Here is a 16,844-nt window from a genome sequence, read left to right as displayed (position 1 = left end):
CAGGTACTAATAAGTAAATTACAAACTTTATTTACTAAAATGCATCATGTCAGCAAAAAAAAAAATGCACCATTTTCGCCACAAGATTACATAACAATATAGGACCCATTTCATAGTGTTCTTCAGTGGTTCAAATTCCCAAAGTAATGTGCAAGTAATCAAATGACTGAAAAGCAACTGACAGACACTGAACCTGGGGCCAATGAACGCAAATAACCGCATTTCCAAGGGTGTAATTTACTTCATAACAACTTCTAAAAAAACATGTCATATGTCAGAAAAAAGTCATAGTTTAGTAAGTCATTAAAAGTCATTGTATAGTATGTCATAAAAATACATAGTTCAGTATGTCAAAAAACTGTCGTAGTGCATGTCATAATAAGTCATTAAAAATCTCATATTTTAGTCATAAGTAGTCGTAGTATAGTATGTCATAAAATATAAAAAAAGTAATAGTATTGTATAATAGTTTGTCTAACTAAAGTCATATGTAATAAGTAATTAAAAATCATAGTTTAGTATGTCATAAAAAGTCATTGTATAGTATGTCAAATATAAGCCAAAGTTCAGTATGTCAAAAAAAAGTCATACAAAATGTATAGTTTAGGATGTCAAAAAGAAGTCATATAAAAGTCATAGTATAGTATGTAAATAAAAGTCAAAGTATAATATGTCAAAATATAGTCAATGTATAGTATGTCAAAAGTTCTAAAAAAATAGTGTATGTCAAAAGTCACCGTTTATTATTATATTCCTTTATTGATCCGCATGGGGGAAATTCAGGTGTTGCAGCAGCTCAACTACACAGAAACAGATAATAAATACACATATTATACAATAAAATAAAAATAAAATAGAATAAAATAAAAAATAAGAATACAAATAAAAAAATGTACAGTATATCCACATGGGGGGGCCTGGTCAGCATGATGACAGACTGTGGTCTCCGCTGTTGTTGTACAGTCTGATGGCAGTGGGCACAAATGAGCGTCTGAAGCCATCCGTCCTGCTCTTTGGTAGAATCAGCCGTTGGCTGAAAGAGCTGCCCAGCTGCCACAGTTCCTCATGGAGAGGGTGAGAGGGATTGTCCAGGATGGCTCCGAGTTTGGCCTTCATCCTCCTTTCACCCACTGACTCCAGACTGTCCAGCTCCAGACCCACCACAGAGCTGGCTTTCCTCACCAGCTTATTGAGCTTGTTGGCATCTCCAGTCCTGATGCCACCACCCCCGCACACCACTGAAAAGAAGAGGGCGCTGGCTACCACAGACTGGTAGAATGCCTTGAGCAGTTTATTGCACACATTGAACGACCTCTAAGTCATTAAAAGTCATTGTATGGTATATCAAAAAAAGCAAAAAAAAAACATATAATGGTATGTCATAGAAAGTCATTAAAAATCTCATATTTTCGTATGTGAAGTAGTCACAGTATAGTATATCATAAATTGTAAAAAAAAAGGAAAAATTCATAGTATAAAAAGTCATAGTTTAGTATGTTATAAAACATCCTTAAAAAGTATATATCGTTTGTCATAAAAAGCCATAGTTCTGTATTTTAAAAAAAGTCATACAAAAGTCCTAGTATAATATGTCAAAAAAGTAATTGTATTGAGTAAAATATGTCTTGGAATGCCATGGTTTGGTGTGTCAAAAACAGCCAAAGTATATTTTGTCATAAAAAGTCATAATAAAGTCATAGTATAGTATGTCGAAAAAAGTCAAAGTACAGAATGTTTAAATGAATCATGAAATATTCATAGTACACTATTTCCAAAAATCTAATAAAAAACTTATGGTATTGTATGTCAAAAAGTCATAAATAAGTTATAGTATAGTATGGCAAAAAAATCATAAATAAGTCATAGTATAGTATGTCGAAAAAGTCATAAAAAGTCATAGAATAGTATTGCAAAAAAAGTCATGGAATAGTCATAGTACAGTATTTCTTTATTAAATCTAGTAAAATCTCATAGTATACTTTGTGGAAAAAGTTATGAAAAAGTCATACTAAATTATGTCGAGAAAAGTCATAGTGTGGTATGTTGAAAAGAGTGATACATAGTCACAGTATAGTAGGTCTAAAAAGTCAGAAAGAAGTAATAGTATAGTATGTTGTTATGTATATAGTATGAGGTTGATCAGCTGGCCCTCTGGTGTGGTCAGAACAACCTGGAGCTGAACAAGCTCAAAACTGTGGAGATGACATTGGCCTTTAGGAGGAGCCCTCCAACACTTCTTTCCCATGGCTGTCACTCTTATGAACAATGAATCTTTCATCCTCTGTCAGGAACAAATCCATGTGCAATAATACGGTTGCTTTAAATAAATAAAAACTCCTTGTATGGTTACACATACATGACCAATAAAGCTGATTCTGAATCTGATTCTGATGTCTATACTATACTATGACTATTTCATGACTATTTTAAACATACTGTACTTTGACTTTTTTGGCCATACTATTCTATGACTTTTTTCACCATACTATACTATGACTTATTTATGACTTTTTCGTCATACTATACTATACTATTTAACTTTTTAAACATACATGCTATGACTTATTTATGACTTTTTTAACATACTATACTATGACTTATTTATGACTTTTTAAACATACTATACTATGACTTATTTATGACTTTTTTTAACATACTATACTGTGACTAGTTCATCACTCTTTTCATCATATTATACTATGACATTTTTTTGCCATACTGTTCTATGATTTTTTCATAACTTTTTCAACATACTATACTATGACTTTTTTAAAATAATGTACAACTATTTTATGAGTATTTTTAACATAGTGTACTATGACCTTTTTCCCCAGGTTGTACAAACCACTCCATTCAACACAAATCATGCACACTAAATAAATAACTTTCAATAAGTAAAATAATTCACAAGTGTAATAAACTACACATTCTTAACTTGTGATGTGGTGCACACAGTACTACTTTATGAAGATGAGCTCCAAAGTCCAGACAGACAGAGCACTAACATACTGAATTACAGTCAGGCGGAAGCGGACAGCCTATGTCACTTCTCGGGATACAACAATAAAATAAAATAAACAAAGTTGTTTTCTGGTTTTGGTTTAACTTCTATTCCAATTGCCGCTTTCCTTCACAATTTCATAGCATGGCTGCTGGAGGACTCAAACACAACCAAACTAATTTGAAATGGTGGCCGAATTGAACTTCCCTGCCTCATTATTAACTCACTGGTGCTGACGTTAAAGATCGGTGCTCTTATTGTGAAGTTACACTCGCTCAGCCAATCATATTTCGGGTTATGCAACAAGAAGCGACCGCTTGTAAACAATCCACAGGATTGCTCCACACCCCGACCGTGGTTACACAAGCGTGACAGGTACCTCAATTACGTATTTTCTTCTGTCTGTATTTATTAATTTAAAAAATGTACAAGTAGATTAAGTTGTTTCAATAAAATAGTTAAATTTACAGAATATCAGAGCCTAATCTGAACTATTACCTGTATTTCTAGAGTTGTTTTATAAGCAAAGGTGTGTTGGAATACATAACTAGTCTCGTGACTTGATGCTGCAGGTTGTAACCTTCATGTGTTTTTTATAATGCCTGACGATTCATACTAAGTATTGCAGTGGTTGGCAAAAGTCCTGATTTTGTTGATATTTTACTTTCAACAGGCAGTTCGGATCAACTTCACACCAGTCATGCTGAAAGCTGTGGGACAAGCTCTGTTCTCTACTGGACTGCAGAATCCTAAATACACAGCAGAGGAGAAAAAGGTAGATGTCTTCCAGATCACCTTGTATAAAAGGACAGTAAACCTTTGGCCTGATGTTGGTTGTTCCCATTTGAGGAGAGAAGAGAGTTAATTTCGAAAATCATTTTTCATAGTATAACTCTGACTTTTAACAATTACATTTGGCTTTGAATTGTTAAAAAGACAAAATACAATTAAAGATGTCACTTTGACACTGGAAACGTAAGCAAGTTTTCTGTTGTTCTGAAAAGATAAGTCAATCAACAGGAAAATGAATTGGTTCTGAAGGTCAATTAACCATTCATTTAGCTAAATGCATTTGGTGGTTGCAGCTTCACCACTTTGCAGCTGTCACTTTAAATTGAGTGTTGTTTGGACTGATTGGCATATTTGTAGAAGTCATCCCGGGATATTGTAACGTATGTTTTACCACCATCAGTGACCTGATAGATTCTGTTATACTAGTGGGATAATTATCTAGTGTTATACTATTAGGAGTATTAATCAGTCAAACTTTATTTGTATGTCATCTTTCATACAGGTTAATGCAATTCAGAGTGCTTTACGGATGACTGACAAACAGATAATAAGACAAATACAAGCAGTAAAACAATTTAAGGCGAACAAAAATATGTGACCAATGTAAACACTATGGTGTCACCATTTGCTTATCAAAATACTGTCGAGTCATGGTTTTTGTAAGGGCCATACAAATTCAGTTTGTGATGTTAGTAAAGACAACTGCAGGGAAATGGAGAAAAAATTCCTGATCAGTTCACAGAAAATGGTTTAAATGGTTAATTGATAGAATAATCAACAGATTAATTTATAATTAGTGCGTACATGTATGCATGTTTTGCAGGACCAAGACTATGAGATTCGAACCTACCATGCCACTAATTGGGTGAGCACCACTCTGAGTGGGATGCAGTGGGATGCAGCCATGAACACTGGCTTCCACAAGCTCTTCAAATACATTCAAGGCAACAATCACAACAGTGAGCTTTATCTCTTTTGTTCCTAAAATGCCACATTAATGTAGCCTCTTTATGGTGAGAAAAACAACAGGTACCGTCTGATATAACTTTAGTTCCTTTTGTGATGCTTGTAATATTCTTAATTTTATCGAGACTTTGTCAGGAAGGTGCTGATATGTTTTGTATTCATGGTGTTGTAGAACAAACTTTATGTAAGCCGTAAACTCAGCAGAATAAAATGAAACTTGAGTAATCAGACAATCAATCAGGTTAATAATGTCGAAATGTTGCAAAATGAAGTTATGGATAACTTGGTGTGAAGACAAGGGAGTTCATGAATAAATGCAAGAGTCAACTAAAAAGTGCACTTTTGTTCTTGCTCAGCAGTTTGTAACAGCACTGCTGCCTTTGTCTTACTCAGCAGTTTACACCAGCGTTATTTATGAGAATATACATTACATTGTTTGTGCTGTTGAGGACTGCGTTCTGCAGTGTAAGGAGAGTGTGATGTGTAAACCTGCTGTTTAATCCTTTACATCTGCCACACATTGTAGTTCTATGTCTACCACCTGTTCAGGTTTCACTATTTAATTAAGTTTTGATCCACCAGCTGGCAACTGAGGGTTTGTTTGGCAACTGTAATATATATGCAGCTTTTGTATACTGATTACATGTCAGACCATTCATAAACCTATTTTTTTTTCTTTCTAAATTTAGCTCAATTCTTTTCTCATTTTATACCTGTCACATGTTCTGTTTGTATTTTTCTCTTCTTTTTTCTAAAATGTATTTTTTTAAATTCATTATTTATTCCCTCAGAGGTGAATGTGGAGATGACGGCTCCTGTGACGTGCCGCGTGGACCCTGGAGCCGGACCCGCATGTGAATCTCAGTTCACTGTGTCCTTCTACATCCCAGAGAAGCATCAGGAAAATCCACCTGAGCCCAGCGACCCGGAGGTGTTTGTGGAGCACAGGAAGGAGTTCACAGCTTATGTCAGGTAGATGACAACCGAGGCCCATTGTGTAAAACTGTCTTTTATATTTATGCTTTTGTTCTTTTTTTTTACTAAATATTTTCAACTGGTTGCACACACCATCAAACAGAAAAGAGCTGATAAAAATGAAGACTTAAAATCCCTGATATGCAGAATTTAATCCTATATCTTCTTGTTCCTTGTTCCAGGACATTTGGTGGTTTTTCCAAAGAGAATATGAAGCGTGAGGAGCTCCTGAAACTAATGGAGAGCCTGCAGAGGGACGGAGTCCAATACGTGGACAAGCCGTTCTACGCAGCCGGGTATGACAGTCCCTTCAAACTCACCAACCGCAGGAACGAGGTCTGGGTTCTCAAGAAGGAGCAGGAGTAGGAAGTTTAAAGGTCGCCCACTACAACTGTCAATGAGTCCCATTTAAGAGGGAATCAAATTACATGATCATTTGATAACACTCAGCACAGGACTTATCGATGTCCAAAGGGAAACAAATTCATTTCTATTATAGAAAAAAATGCTTTTGTTTGAAGGTCATACTGTCAACCAACATTCTTCCATGTCTGACTTTTTTTTGCTTTATTTTGTTTGACCAAAGGTTACTGAATTATACTACACTGATAATTCTTGACAAAGAGACCAAACACAGGTTTACAGCTCTAAGAGGTCATCATAAACAAATAAACCTTGATGATAAACTGGATACAGTGGGGCAATATTACCAGCAGGTGGAGCCAAATAGTCAGGATACATTTCTTTCATCTGGTGCATCTTGACAAAAACCATAAGTGCCTGTTTTTTAATGAATGACTTGTTGAAAATACAGTAATTTGCACTAATGTGGTACTCCTTAATTTGTTTTCACCTAAACCTTAACATAAGAAGTTACTGTGCATGATAAAGAAATAAAGGGTAGGTTCACATGTTTTTGAGTCTGTTTCAAAGCAGTAACTGTTCACTGTAGTTGTTCCTCCCGTCTGTACTGGCTGCAAAGAAATAACATGATGATGGGGGATGAAATCCACATTCCCCTATCTTTCACAAATATACTCTAAGTAGAGCCGAAACCATTATGAGGCTTTAAGAGTCAGTGTAGTTAAGCGTATACCTTTTTTCATTCTTTGTGTCACTGCAGCTCAGTAAGCTCAGCTCCCTTACATTTTAATCACTTCAGGTTGATATCTTTTTGCTATCAGTTTGGACAGGAAGAATGATTACAGCAACCTATATCGCTTTCAATTTACGAACGTGAACCCATCTTTTAACTTTGAAGGTCACCTGCAAACTCAGACGGCAGGTTTTGTCTCTTGTCGGTCAGTTTTCCTGCTGTGAAAATGTGTGAAAATGTTGGTGAATCTCAGTTTGTCTGCTATCAGGCACCACTGATTGTCACCGTTATCTCACTCATTATGATGAGCCACTGAGTCATTGTAAATCTGGACCAGTCATACCTGCATCACTGCATGGTCTCAGCAAAAAAAAGAAACATTCCCCTGATGAATTAATGATCGTGTAGTGATCTGCCCGTGTGATTTTTAAGCTGAAATCTACCAACATTTATGGTGCTTTGTGAGATACACAATAACAAAGAATGACACTTACAAGCTAACAAAAATCTAGATTTTTTTTTTTCTTGAGTTTACATCCTTTTATACATTAAATCATATTTATCATCATATTTAGAGAACATTTACTAGAAACTGTGTTTTAATTCTGAAGAAGGGAGACTACTTGTACTTGATGAGGGAATGATGATGTAAGCACTGCACTAATGTAAGAATCATGGGAGATATTACTTCCTGCTAAATGTTTAAGAATGAAAAATGTATGATCTTATCAATAATAAATATATATCTCAGCATCAGATGTTTGTTAATTTATAACACCATGTTCATTGTGTTATTATGTTTTAGTCATCTCTATTTTGTGATGGGATTCTTTAATGTCGTTTGAATCACAAAGAGACAAAAGCCTCAGTGTGATCTGTTTATCTGATCCGTAGAGGGTACAGTTCAGGTCGTCCTCCACACTCTGATAATCGTGACCTTTTTATCAGCCGGATTGAAATCCTCGCCACAGTTCACTGCACCCTTTATCCTCTCTAACCTTCTCTTGCTCTCTCGTCGGCAGGTTCATGTCTGCTGAGTCATTTTATTTTATTTGTGGCAGAATTGTTCCCAATATCATGTTCAGAAGCTCAGCAGAAATGACATCTTTTTTTAATCCTCTGGACACACACACACACACACACACACACACACACACACACACACACACACACACACACACACACACACACACACACACACACACACACACACACACACACACTTCGTCTGTTGTTCGACAGTCAGATCGATCTCGTTGGCTGTGCTCAGTGAGGTGAAATATCGCTACGGATAGGAAATATATATATAAAGAGGCTCAATTTTATTCCAAACACTGGTGATGTGTTTTAACTTTATCTTCCCCCTCCAGCCTGGTGGAGACCTTTAGTCAGGATATATGTAAAAATACTGCTATTACAAAACACATTTTCTGGTGAGAAGAGATTAACTGGTAGAAACTGGACTGGCATTCTGTTACAGTTTTTACAAGCTATCCAATAGTTTGTTTTTCCTCACATTACATATCGCAAATTAGGGGGACTTGACTGCCAAAACTGTAGGTGTCAGTAGGTGTTGTTGTTTTCTTTGTGTGTTAAATGTATGTTTTTATTTTAACTTGTTTTCCACCAAAGTTAGCACATTGTTAATATTAGGGCTGAAACTAGCAATGACTGAACAGTACAGGTGATAACTACTCTGTTCCTGGACTCTCCACTGTGCTCAACTCAATACAGTTCTTGAATATAAAAATGAGACGGGATGCATTGAGGTGTCAATAATGTGATTATGAATCAGAGGAGTTTGTATCGATTCCTGTTTGACAGCCAGGTGGACACAGCGTCAGAGAGCAGGTGACTAATGAATGACAGGTGGAGGGACTTCATTGAGAAGCGGTCAGTGTTGCTCTGCCCTTGGGAACCAACACTCGACGTGCCGAGGCGTTGAAAAGGCAGCGAGGTGAGGCCACGAACTGCATGGCGCTCTGCAGTCAGCAGGAAAGGTCTATTGTGGGCTGAGCCTGTGAATCTGAGTGTGTGTGCTAATGGGATGTCCAGAAGGAGACAGAACTGATGACCCTGTGGGGCGGGTTTAAGCGTCTGGAGCTTTCCAGATGACAGACGAGTGTGGGTGTCATGGCGACGGCGCTAATGAGGCTGCGATTTAGGGTGCCGGGGCTGTCAGATGACCATGAATCACACACACACCCACCCACACCCACACAAACACAGAAAATGACACAGAAAACCTGCTCTTTAAATATCACCTTGTTTTTTATTACACGGACAAACACAAGAGCGTCAGCAGCTCCACTCCCACTACTTCTTCTGTCCTCCCGTCTTTTCACAAGCTCTCTGCGATTGAGGCGTTTTCCTGTCATGACAGAAGCCCCGAGGCCCAAAGTGCTCAACTGCGGGAGCTTGGAGACACACTTTGGTCACAGGTGATTAAACCACAGGGTGTTATGTCTGTTAGGAGGTTATTAAGTCTCACGCCTGTCACCTCAGTTTATGACTCTTAGGAGACCACATTTACTCAGCTGTGAGCACCAGCGTGGGCTTAGCATGACTCAAGATTAAGGGCAGTGGAAGGCTTTAGCATAAATAACGACATTATTGCATTTTTTTGTAACTTTAAAGCACTTTAAATGAATGAAATGGCCTGGTGGGATCAGCGTGGTAAATGTGGCCCTCCTAACTCCAGCCCTGTGCCTCCGTCACCGCGCTGGTTGACTCCGATGATGACACCTTTTACAGCCCTGCTATGTGAAAATAAATAATCTACAATTAGGTAACCACTCCCTTCCAGCAAACACAGGGCTCTAAAAATGTACAGTCTTTGAAAATAAGTCAAAATGTTACTTAAAACTCCTTTCTCTATGTATTTGAAATACAATATCATATAAAACTGCAAAAGGGTAAACTTAGCAACAAGGTCAACAGCATAATAGAAATCATTTAAGCCCTAAAAATATTCTAGTAGGTTTAGCGACGACTGTACTGTATGCAGGGTGTCAGAGAAGCAGTCACACTCTCAGATTGTGTTCACTTCCAGTTTAACGACCAGCAGTTAATATTTCAGCTCTTTGGTACCCAACATGATCCCAAAAGACCCAGACAGTAAAACAAGGTTTTCTTCTAATCTCATTTCTGTATTTACATTTAAAGATTCATACTTAACTCCCAAACACGTCATGACATCACTTGTTTATTAAAACAATCTTTAAAACATAGTTTTTAAGTCACAAACAAAGAAAAAGATCTATGCACAATGCAAAATCTACAACGCAAAATTCAATTAATAGAGGTTTTATGGACATTTTATATAGAGTAAATTTGCTGTTTTGGTTTTTTTACACTCTACAGGTGTTTACTTCTTGGCCGTCACTAGGTGACAGCACTGAGCCCTCTGCACTTCCTATGGACCACTGAACATACCAGCTCTGCAAACTAAACCTCTCACCTAAGAGCAGTAAGCTAAAACCTGCCGATACCCGTGGCTGAAGTTGTCCTGTGGAGCTGTCTGTTGTACCACCTCCTTGGGTTCTTTTCAAAATATTGTGGGCTTGTTTGAAGCCAACACTTGCAAAAACCGTGGTGCTCTCAAACACTTTCCAGAGCCAACAGAAGAGAAGCAGAAGCTGAGAAGATTCACCAGGCGAGCGTCCAGCACACCTCTTCATTCCACTCTTTCCAACTGCCTAGCTACGTAGCACCACAGCAGCAAAGTTACAACTGTGACTTCTCACTTCCTTCAGTTCACTATCTTATCCTTGTCCTTCAAAGAAACTAAAAGATTTCTGCATGTTAATGACATAAAAGTAAAAAACAAAAATTGCAAAACAAATGGAAAAATAACTAAGAACACCAGGCGTAAAAGCAACACCATTCCTTAAACACAAAGGGTGAGTCACCAAACGAAGGACAGAGTGAGAATCATGGGAGTAATGAAAAGGTGCAGCAGATACAGTTCTCCACTTCAGACTGAGTTCAGCCTGGTCCATGACGGGGCGACCTCTGACCTCACATCAGGACTTGACATTTAACTGCCTCAGAGGCAACGCCGCGGGGGTGGGGCTCAGGGAGGTGTCTCTAGAGGGCCTTCTATTGGCTCCTCTTCCGTCCCCCTCTACCTGGTTATGACGAGTGAGTTCAGCTCCTTGTATCTAAGGGGCGGTCTTTGCTTTTTTAACTCCTGCTCTCATCAGATAAAGTGCCATTGGAGTTATTGAATAGAGTCTGAGCAGTGGGTGTGGACAGACTCTCTGCAGCGTCTCCGTACTCGCTCTCAGCCAGCTCGCCCTCGCGCTCACAGATTACTGTCATTGGGCTGCTGAGCATCCGGCTGCGTGCGTTGTACTTGCTGCTGGCAGCAGAGGGCGGCGTGCGTGAGCGCCCGTACCTGAACCCGCTCATTGAATAGGACGATGACGTCGGTGAGGACAGAGCCAAGGCCTCGTAGCGGCTCCACTCATCCATTGCCCTCTTGCCACGGCCGGGGGAGTTACACGGGCTGTGTGGCGACATCAGCGAGGAGGGTGAAGCAGCAGGGGAGTCCAACGCTGACTCTGAGTATGGTCTCTGGGAGCGAGGGTCCGTGGAGCGGAGCATCTCGGCGGCCGACATCCTGAAGCTGGTCTCCGAGCGGCTGCCCTTCTTCAGGAGGAGGGCCTTGAAGGTGTCTTGGCTGGTGGCGGACTTGCGAAGGTTTCGCTGGATGGAGCCTGTCTGGCGGGACAAGGGGGACACTGTCGCCGGGGACCCGCCTGTCGGAGTGACGGGTGGAGACTGAGGCTGGCTCCCAGACCGGGACTGGTCCTCCTCAGATTCCTTGCGACCCAGGACCTTGCGTTTCGACCTAGGATAAATTGTGGATTACAAGATTAATGACATGCCCACCATTCTGTAAAGTGAGTGAGTGAGTGCAAGCATGGTTATTGACTTTGTAAAAAGTTGAATAATTTAGGGGCAATTAGATGTTGAACTGTTGAAATGCCAGGGATGGGGGCAGTTTTGTCAGGAAACAATCATCAAATCCAATTATTCAAATTGCAATTAGGCTTCAGAATATGGGTTTTCATATAAATGAGCAGGAAGCAGCCTTTTTTAAATCCAGCCCTATGAATGTTTCAGTGCTGTAATGGCTTAAAAAAAAAAAGAAAATGCACTTCAAATACTTGGCCTACACGCCTCAGTCTTTGTCCCAAATTTGCCATATGTCAGCACTGCCCCCAGCAATCATGCGTCACAGCACGAATCTTAAAAGAGGTAAAACCATGAGGAGCATTGAGTTGCGTGGATGCTCAACAAATCTAGCAAGAGCAATGAGAAGATTTACATTTATGTTAACGGAATCCAATGAGTTTTTACAAGAAAAGCTGCAGACGCTGCAACTCTGCAGGAAAGCTCAGACGTGGCACAATGAAATTAATCAGAAACACAAACTGGGAAAAGTGCCCAAAGCAGTTTTAATCAGACAAGGACGGTTCAGCCTCCTCTCAACTGGGGGTATCGGAGTGGTTGACTGCACCACTCTGCCTGCACTGTCAATACCTCCTGCACAGAAAGCATAGCAATAAAGCTGCAACTGGCAGAATACAGGGGATTAGGGCTAGCAGGGAAACAGCGTTATTAATCGGTGGTCCAGGGAGTTGCACTGTGGGATTACTGGTGCTAATCCAAAGGTAACAGCACCGCGGTGGCAGAAACAAGGCTTGCTAATTAAAGGGAAGGGGCTACTTGCCACTTCGCACCTCTCTAGAAAGGATGCTCCCACCCACTGCATGCCCCCTCTGCACGAGGAGCGGGAGAGGAGAGGAGAGGAGGAGAAGGGAGACAGAGATGATTAAAGGCATGAAATACAGATTGTGCCCATACAGATTCTGTGATAAGGAGAGCAATTTGATGCTTAAAATAAAGAGAGCAGTGAAGGAACGCAGTGAAACAAAATCCTTAATCCTCAAATTAGATCTACAGAAGAAAAAAAAAAATCTTCCATAAAAGACAGAGAGAATATACGTGTGAAGGTCAAATCACAGGGAGAACTAGAGAGTATTATGGTCTGTGAGATAATCCAAGTCTGCTTTCTGTTTTAGAAAAGACTGCAGAATATGCGTCTGTGCCCTAAATTCAACCTACATCTAGCTCCGTCCCCTGTGAGCTCCCTTCGCCACAGTAGCCCATCAGCATTACATAAGACCTTTCTCACACACATTTACACGTGCGTACACTCACACACCTGAACTCAGTCAACCAAGAGGGCTCCATACTGAACTCACGGTTTGTTAAATTCACAAATATATACGGCCACACTGGAGAGGGGGTGCTACTAATCTCAGTTACAGAGGTAAACAAGGCTGCAATTCAAGACACATCTCCGAGCGATCCATCGATTTCTTTTTTCCTGTTTGCATTACATTTGGTTTGGAGCATCTCCCTCCAGACAGGTTGTATTTTATGCAGCAGATGTGAGGGGCATTTCATTACAGGTTTTCCATCATTCTCTGTTTTTCCAGAGAGATAGGGGGATGTGGAGGTGAAATGACGGAGTTGAAAACTAAGGGATTGGACAGGTGATAAGGGGAGAGGAAATGTGTCAGAGAGGTGAAGAAGGAACAGTTAGAGAGACAAGAAAAAGTCGCCATCAGAAACACAAAGCATATTTTCAGACATAAGATCACAATCTATCTAAATTTCTCAAATGGATTTTGATTAAATGAGATTTGAAGTTAGAAAAACCATCAAATCAACTCTCAATATGTTCATGTAATAACGCACATCGAGTTCATTCTTCTTCGCAGTTTTCGATACATCTCACTTCAACATCACCACCAGGTCTCCGTCATCACTTCCCACTTATCAAAAAATCTGAATCTATATGTTCTATACTAAGGAGGTGCTATGGAGGAGGAGAGCAGTAGAGAAAGTGGTAAACAAGCTGTTCCACTTTGAGGTTTAAGCACACATGCTCACACAATCCTGTCGTCCAATTGAACCTCACAATAAATCGCACTCGCACACGTGATGTGTGCACCATAAATACATCAACAATGTGTCGCCGGCAGAAATAAAATCCCGTGAAATGAAATCCTGTGCTGCTCAAGAGAACTCCAAACGCCGCTGCACGTGACCGTGAAACACAAAGTGGCGGGCTGCATGAGAAATTTATGTGTCCTGCCTTTGAAGCACGGGAGCACATATGCAATATATATCAGTGTGTACAAGAATTAGAGAGATAAGGGAAGAGAGGGAGAGGAGAAAGACAAATCTCTCTGGTGGCCTATAACCTAGATTAGGACCCAAGGGTGTCGAGTAGTTAAATAATGGATGAAGCAACCGCCTTTTTTTCTCCTGCTGAGAATGAGCAACGCTAACGTGACTTCAATAACCAGATGCCTTGATAAACATGTGACTACTGACTCATTTTGCTTGAATCAGACTCTTCACTGACAAGGAACAGAAAAAAAAGTCACTCTGGGCAGGGTGACTCCAGAGACCGGCCATTTGACGGATGTGTATGTTGCAGATGGGACAGCGCTGGGTAAAGTTATGACTGAGAGGTGGAGGGCAGAGGAAGAGGAAGAGGAGGGGTATGGATATGTAAAAATAGAAATCGTGGGTTGAAGGGGAAGAAGGAGCTTGGACATCAGGATGATACATTCTGGCTTTTGCAAACCGAAGTAGAGATACAATAAACTAGCTCAGTGGAATTAATTATATATAAAGGTTGAAGCCAGTTAGGCGTAAAGAAGTTGGAGTAGATGAAGAAGTGACGAGATGCGTAAAAGAGATAAAATGCATCATGGTACCTGTGAATGGCGGCAAAAAGGTCCTCAGTGGTTCGGGGCCGCGTGGGAGTCGGGGTCACCATGTTCTCCTCGGAGGCCCCGTTGGCTGACCGGGCCGGAGACGATTCGGCCGTGCTGGAGTAGAACACCTCACCTGAGACGGAGAAACACACGCACACACAGTTAGAGGAGAGTAAACACACATACTTCAGGTTTACTCTGTGAAACACACACTCATGAATCCACCATCTAGTCGCATTAACCTGGCTGTCTATGGAATCTGAAGTGGTACGGAGGAGGTGCTGGACTGTCCTCTTACATTCTCTTTCGGTCTCTAGATATCCTCTCATTTCTTCTCCTCTTGTTCAGCCTCTCTCCTCCTCCTCCTCCTGTCAACCTCCGCGCTCACGTCTGCGCTTCGACTGCCTGAGCTGCTGCAGGCTGTGTCACTTTACGCTCTCCCCCATCCTCCCCCCATCCCCTTACCAGATCTGTTCCCCTCCCCTCTGATACCATAGAGCCCCCCCCTCCCCCCCCTTCCCTCCAACCACAAAAAGCAGACCCCTGGACACATGCCCCCTCCCTTACCCCAGAGAGAGAGAGAGAGAGGAAGAAAAAGGGATACATAGGGAGCAGGACAGAAGGAGAGAGGGGCTGAGTAGGACAGACTGAGGATGAGAGATTAACAGCAGAGAAGAGGGAAGGGCAGAAATGGATATTTGGATATAAGGATGGATGGTGGAAAGGAGTTGAGTAGACAGTAAAGGATGAGGTGGAGGTGGGGGGGGGGGATAAAAGCAATGCGGGAAAAACGAAAGGCAATAGCCACACAAGATCTGTGTAGAAGGGGGAGTGAGTGAGAGAGGGTGAATTTGGGAGGCTGCAGCAGTGCCGTCCCAGTGATAAGCCGAAGCTCCTGCACTATTTTCACAGTTTTCAAATCTTTTAAAAGCTTGTGGTTTCAAGTTTGAATCCGTTGCTTTGGAAGGCAAAATTAATTTCACAGCTGCCTGAGGGAGCTGGCGGCAGAGCTAGCTGGCAGCAGCATCACCATTAATCATATAGGATTATGGTAATGAGCTTAACTAATAAGTAAATGAAGATTTTTGACTGACACCATTTAAAATATATATGTCTACCTTTAATTTGATGATAACAAAACATGATAAAAAAAATAAAAAAAATCAAACTCACCAGTGTCGTCCTCCTTGGAGCTGACGGATCCAGTCGTGCTACTGGTTCCATCTCCCTCCTCCTCCTCCTCCTCTTCTTCCTCTTCTTGAGCCTCTCCATTGGTGTAAAGTCCATTGTCAAGACTTGACTGGCTGGCAGAATCAGAAACGTTGGACTCGTTCTGGGTTACTGTTGAGGTTTCACTGCTTTCTGATAGAAGGTCAGAGTACTCTGAAGTTTCCTCTTCCTCCTTTTGCTCACTTTTACTGTCCGTATTTTCCTTCTGTATTTGTCTTTGCGGTGCATCTACTTGGTCTTCTATTTGTGGCAGGTTGGTTGTTTCCTCATGCTGAGATGAAAACTGCTCATTAATTAGTTTGGGGCTAAATTGTGGGAAGAAAGACATTTGGGGTTTCTTGGAGATCACTGGGGGTTTCTGTTTGACGGGAGAGCTTCTGGAGCTCTGTGGAGGGCTGGGCAATGATCCCTGTCTTTCATCTGTTTCTTTTCTGTTTAAGATGAAGTCACTCTGATCCTCCGCTTTTCCATTGATGACAGCACTATCTGGTGTGTCATCTGTGATACTGCAGTCCAAAGAGAACTCTTCTAAGAGCTTTGACACGGGTGATGGCGAGGAGTTGCGTGGATCTTCTTCTTGGGTGCAGTTTGACAGGTTCATCAAAGTGTGTTGCTCCAGGGAGTGAGACTTCTCCAGGGTCTCAGGCTTTAGAACCTGAGCTTTGGTGTGGTCTGATTTGCCGTTCATCTCCTTCTCTGGCTGTTTAACAGAGCGGAGCTGCACACTCTGCAGCGCAAACGCTGTGATCAGGGGCTTAGGTGACGTCGTAGGGCCGTTGGAAAGAGCCGGTTTTGGAGCATCTTTCACTGCCTTAACAAAAAATGGGGAGGAGGAAGGTGGGACAAAAGCAGGCAGTGGAGGGGGTGGAGGGGGACCCATGGAGGGGACGGGAGGGGGAGGTGGAGGGGGAGGACTGAAGCTCCCATTAAAGGATGAACTGGGGTGGATTAGCATTTCAGGGGATGGAGGAGGGGGAAT

General features: G+C 41.1%; 2 protein-coding genes across 3 annotated transcripts in view; one reads left to right on the top strand and one right to left on the bottom strand.

The window, feature by feature from the left end:
- The first annotated feature begins 3,300 nt into the window (after positions 1 to 3,300).
- Positions 3,301 to 7,577, top strand: hebp2 (heme binding protein 2). Of its 2 annotated transcripts, none has more exons than XM_054618602.1 (5): positions 3,301 to 3,376; positions 3,675 to 3,776; positions 4,617 to 4,752; positions 5,551 to 5,731; positions 5,917 to 7,577. In XM_054618602.1, exons 2-5 carry the CDS (start codon positions 3,702 to 3,704, stop codon positions 6,098 to 6,100), a joined length of 576 nt encoding a protein of 191 aa, XP_054474577.1. In that variant the 5' UTR covers positions 3,301 to 3,376; positions 3,675 to 3,701; the 3' UTR covers positions 6,101 to 7,577. The 2 variants fall into 2 exon arrangements, with proteins under 2 accessions (XP_054474577.1, XP_054474576.1); XM_054618601.1 differs by lacking the exon at positions 3,301 to 3,376 and adding an exon at positions 3,510 to 3,573.
- Positions 7,578 to 9,100: 1,523 nt separating this feature from the next.
- Positions 9,101 to 16,844, bottom strand: part of LOC129107096 (NHS-like protein 1) — a 105,143-nt gene continuing 97,399 nt past the window's right edge. Inside the window, 3 exon segments of the mRNA XM_054618469.1 lie at positions 9,101 to 11,685; positions 14,636 to 14,768; positions 15,809 to 16,843. Coding sequence (XP_054474444.1) covers positions 11,016 to 11,685; positions 14,636 to 14,768; positions 15,809 to 16,843 — 1,838 coding nt within the window. The 3' untranslated portion in view covers positions 9,101 to 11,015.

The sequence above is a fragment of the Anoplopoma fimbria genome, chromosome 18, assembly GCF_027596085.1.
Source record: "Anoplopoma fimbria isolate UVic2021 breed Golden Eagle Sablefish chromosome 18, Afim_UVic_2022, whole genome shotgun sequence".
Lineage (NCBI taxonomy): Eukaryota > Metazoa > Chordata > Actinopteri > Perciformes > Anoplopomatidae > Anoplopoma > Anoplopoma fimbria.
Note: the sequence above shows the minus strand (reverse complement) of the source record. Positions and strands in the feature narration are given on the sequence as shown.

Coding starts and splice junctions, on each gene's coding strand:
- hebp2 (XM_054618601.1), top strand. Junction 4,753..5,550: donor TCAAGGCAACAATCACAACA/GTGAGCTTTATC, acceptor TTATTCCCTCAG/AGGTGAATGTGGAGATGACG. Junction 5,732..5,916: donor GAGTTCACAGCTTATGTCAG/GTAGATGACAAC, acceptor TCCTTGTTCCAG/GACATTTGGTGGTTTTTCCA.